This window comes from Alligator sinensis, unplaced genomic scaffold (genome assembly GCF_000455745.1).
Source record: "Alligator sinensis unplaced genomic scaffold, ASM45574v1 scaffold1565_1, whole genome shotgun sequence".
Lineage (NCBI taxonomy): Eukaryota > Metazoa > Chordata > Crocodylia > Alligatoridae > Alligator > Alligator sinensis.
Window position 1 is genome coordinate 91,211 of NW_005843038.1, and position 3,894 is coordinate 95,104.

The 3,894-nt window shown below is 67.0% G+C and overlaps 1 protein-coding gene across 1 annotated transcript; it reads left to right on the plus strand.

Annotated features, from left to right (window-relative positions):
• Positions 1-59: 59 nt before the first annotated feature.
• AFMID (arylformamidase) lies at positions 60-3,838 on the plus strand (the record flags this gene model as incomplete). Its single annotated transcript, XM_025193379.1, has 8 exons — positions 60-163; positions 345-430; positions 504-576; positions 1,012-1,109; positions 1,883-1,961; positions 2,311-2,446; positions 2,728-2,832; positions 3,092-3,838. Coding segments are annotated over 8 exons (711 nt in total), but the record flags the coding sequence as incomplete, so codon positions are not given.
• Between the last annotated feature and the right edge of the window lie 56 nt (positions 3,839-3,894).

Here is a 3,894-nt window from a genome sequence, read left to right on the forward strand (position 1 = left end):
GCCCTGGACGTGTACCTGCCCGCGGCCCCGGCCGGAGGTGAGGGGCAAGGGCGGGCCAGGGTCGGGGTCGGGGGCGGGGCCGGGCCTTGGGCCCACCCCTGCCCTTCCTCGCAGCCTTCCCACTCGTGCTGTACGTCCACGGCGGATACTGGCAGTTTCTAAGGTGAGACGGGGCCGTTCTGGGAAAGACCCCCCGGCCCCGGCTCTGCGGCTCCGGGCACAGCGGGCATCTGAGAGGCCGAGAGCGCCCTGCCTGCAGCCTCAGCCTGGCAGCCCCGTTCAGGGAGCCGTGCAGGATACCCTGGTCTGTGCCCCGCACGGCTCACCCCCGTCTCCCTTCCTAGCAAGGAGGAGTCCGGCTTTGCCGCGCCCCCGCTGCTGTCCCGGGGCATCGCGCTGGTGGCCGTGGGGTACGACGTGGCTCCACGAGGTAGGAGGAGATGGCGGTAATGCCCCGGCCCGCGGCCTGGCCTGCCTTTCCTCACTGCACGCTCTCTACCCAGGCAACATGGATGTGATGGTGGCCCAGGTGCGGCGCAGCGTGGCCTGCATCGTGCGCCAGTACCCCACGACCAGGTGGGACCGCGTGTGCGGGGCGCCCTCTGAGCCAGTGTAGTGCAGTGCAGTCCAGTGCCTGCTGCTGCATTTCGACCCCCAGTGCAGTGCAGCCCAGTGCCGTGGGGGAGATCACCGTGGGCTATGGCCTCCAAGGCCCATGGTGCTGGAGACATTTTAGGGAAGTCCGGGTCTCGTGGCAGTGACTGGCGGTGGGAAGGGCCCTGATGATGGGTGCTGGGGGCAGCTCCCGCAGGGCCAGGCCTGCTGCTTTCCCCTTGGTGAAGGGTGGGGAGGGGGGTCAATGGGACCTCTCCAGCCCCATTGGCGCAGAGCTGGTGCCGTGCTGTACCGCTCCGGGGCTGGATCCCGCTCTGAACAGGGAACCCCACAGCAGGGCACGTAGACCCCCTGCCCCAGCTCACGGCTCCTTCTCTCTGCTGCTGCCCCGTCTAGCGGAGTTTACCTGTGCGGACACTCGGCGGGGGCCCACCTGGCAGCCATGGTGCTCGCCACGGACTGGCAGGAGTACAGAGTGGCACCCGACATCAAAGGTAGCTCCTGCCAGGCTCCCCAGGGACCAGTCCCTGCCCTGCCCAGCCATCGGATGGGTACATGCAGGCAGGGGCCTGCTCCCGAGGTGCAGTGCGCTGCAGCCCCCTGGGCTTGTGTGACCTGTCGGTCTGCTCCGAGGGTGTGCCCGGGTTACTGATTTGCCCAGAAATCATGAGTGGCCTCAGGCACATGGTAAAGGAGCAGAGAAACAGCAGGGTTTGTTGTGAGGAAGAAGTGGGCTAATGAAAGGAACAGATGCTGGGAGCAGGGTCAAACATGACGGGCCTGGTCCTTGCCCCACACGCCGACTGCCACCTCACCCTCAGAAACCTTCCTGTGACAGTCTCCCGGGGCCACCATCCCCTCTGTCATAGCCAGGGGCCTCCGTGCCCCCTCCTCTGGCCACCCCAGCACTCACGGCCTCCCGCGCAGTGCACCTACCCTCACGGGAGCGGGGAATCCTTTCCAGCGTTTCTGCCTGTGCATCCATGTCGGATTAGGACCGCAGTGTTGGACTGCTGAGGGGGGGAGGGCGCAGCGCATGGGCACTGAATACGAGCAAGGTGGTGTCACTGCCAGCATGGGCAGGCCACCCCTTCCTCCTGGCATGTGCCCATGGTGTCCTGCAGTGCTTGCTGGCACCGCCCAGCTGGGACCCTGCACGGCCCATGTCTCTGCCTGCCCTGGCAGCCTCCGAGAGACAGGGGCTGCAGGCAAGGTGGGGTGCTGCGAGCAGGCAAGGCTCAGCAATAGGGGTGCTCTCACTTCCCAGGAGCCTTTCTGGTGAGCGGCATCTATGACCTGGAGCCCATCGTGAGCACCTACGTGAACGACGCACTGCGCATGACCCCGTGAGTGCTTGGGGGTCCTGGCCAGGCGGGCTCCACAACACACTTCTGCCTGCACGTGTGCGCCTGCACGTGCCCATGCGTGATGTGCAGCCCACTCCTGCTCTGCCCGTGTTCGTGCTCTGGCTGCAGTGCACAATGGACATGTGTGGTGCATCAGGTGCCAGCGCGCACACCCGTTGCACACCCAGACTGGGCCTGCCCTGCTGCTTACATATCTTCCATGCATGTACGCAGGCCGTGGGGGTGTGTGGTGACCAGTGTGCACATGAAGCTGGGCTTCTCCTTGCCCCATGGCAGGGCCCCCTCTCCCCACAGTCCCAGGACTGCTGGGTACTGTCTCTCTCCCCAGAGAGGTTGCCCAGAGGAACAGTCCCCTGCTGCACGTGGCCGCAGCGACGCCTGCAACAGAGGCCTGCGAGGTGCTGGTTGCTGTGGCCCAGCATGACTCCCCTGAGTTCCACCGGCAGTCCCGCCAGTACTTCCAGGTGCTGCGCCTGGCCTTCCTGCCCCCCCACCCTCCGCTGCTTCCTGCCCCGGGCACCAGCAACCGGCCCTTGGAACAGAGCCCAGTCACACCCAGTGCCCGTGTGGGGGATCGAGGCGCGCTTCTCCCTAGCCTTCCCAAGCCAAGCTGGTTCTGCCTGGGTGAGGGCACGGAGTGTGATGCTGGGCAGCCTGGAGCATCAGTCCCTGTTGAGCTGTGAGCTCCCCTGGCAGAGCTGGTGCCTGGGGGCAGCTGCCAGCCTCAGCACTGCTCTCCCTCCAGGCCTTGCGCTCGGCAGGCTGGAAGGTGTCTCTGCTGGACGTGGCCCACACAGATCACTTCGATGTGGTTGAGAAGCTGTCCCAGGAGGGCTACATCCTGACCCAGGTAAGGGGTCATGCCTCCTGGACACTTGGCCAGGGAAGAGGGTCCCCTGCTTCCTGCTAAAGACGCTGCCTTCGGGCCAGCGGTCTGCTCATGCCACCTGCATCGTGTGCGCGGTGAGCTCTGGACCGGGGCTGAGGGGCCACCCGGTGCTGGCAAAGCTGGCGAGGAGCAGCTGTGGTCTCCGTGCCCATGAGCAGGGCCCTGGTGCAGCACGGGGGGCTCGGCTGCCCGCTGCAATGGGGCTGTTGTTCCTCTGCAGGTGATTCTGAGCGCGATTGCCAGAGCCTGATGGGAGCCTGCAGCTCCGGCCATGCAACCGGCTCTCCATGCCCTGCCTGGCTCCCCCCGCGCCGTCGGGGGGCAGGGTCCCTGCTGCTCGGAGCAGGCCCCTGCCTCCTGTCCCCCCCGCACTTTCCACCTCTGCCCCGGGGCTGCCTGGAGCAGGAGCGCCGGCTCGGTGGACCCCAGCCCCTTGCCCCGGAGCCTCCTGGTCCTGGGTGTTGCTGCGCTTGCGGGGACGCTGCCCTGTTGCCGCCGGAGCCTGGACGGACAGGACAGTCCGGCGGCTGTCGGGGCTGCCTCGTCCCGGCGGGCTTGTTCCATCACAGTTTCCTTTAAACTTCTCTTATTGCGAGCATTAAATAAAATCTGGGCAGGAGGAACAGCTGCTGCTCTCCCGTAAATCTCCTTCCCAAGGAACAGCCGCCTCATCCATCCAGGAGGGCGGACAGGGCAGACTGCTGCATCCATCACCTGCCTCCCGCTGCCTCCCTCCCCTCCAGGCCTGTCCGTGGAGCGAGGAGAGATCTCCCGGGCTGGCGGCAGGAGCTGCGCACATGTCACCTGTCGCAGATCCCCAGCCCCCGCGGCGCGCAGGGCAGAGCCGCCCCTCGCTGGCTGCCGCTTGCAGCTCAGCTCTGCCCCTCGGGGCGCGCGGGGTCTGGCCAGGGCGAGGGGAGCAGTCAGTGCCCCTGGGGAAGGGCTTCCTGCAGCCGGGCCAGCCCGGGGGTGTTCCCCGGCGGAGCGCCGCTGGGGGCTCTGCCCGGCCCCCGCGGAGCAGAG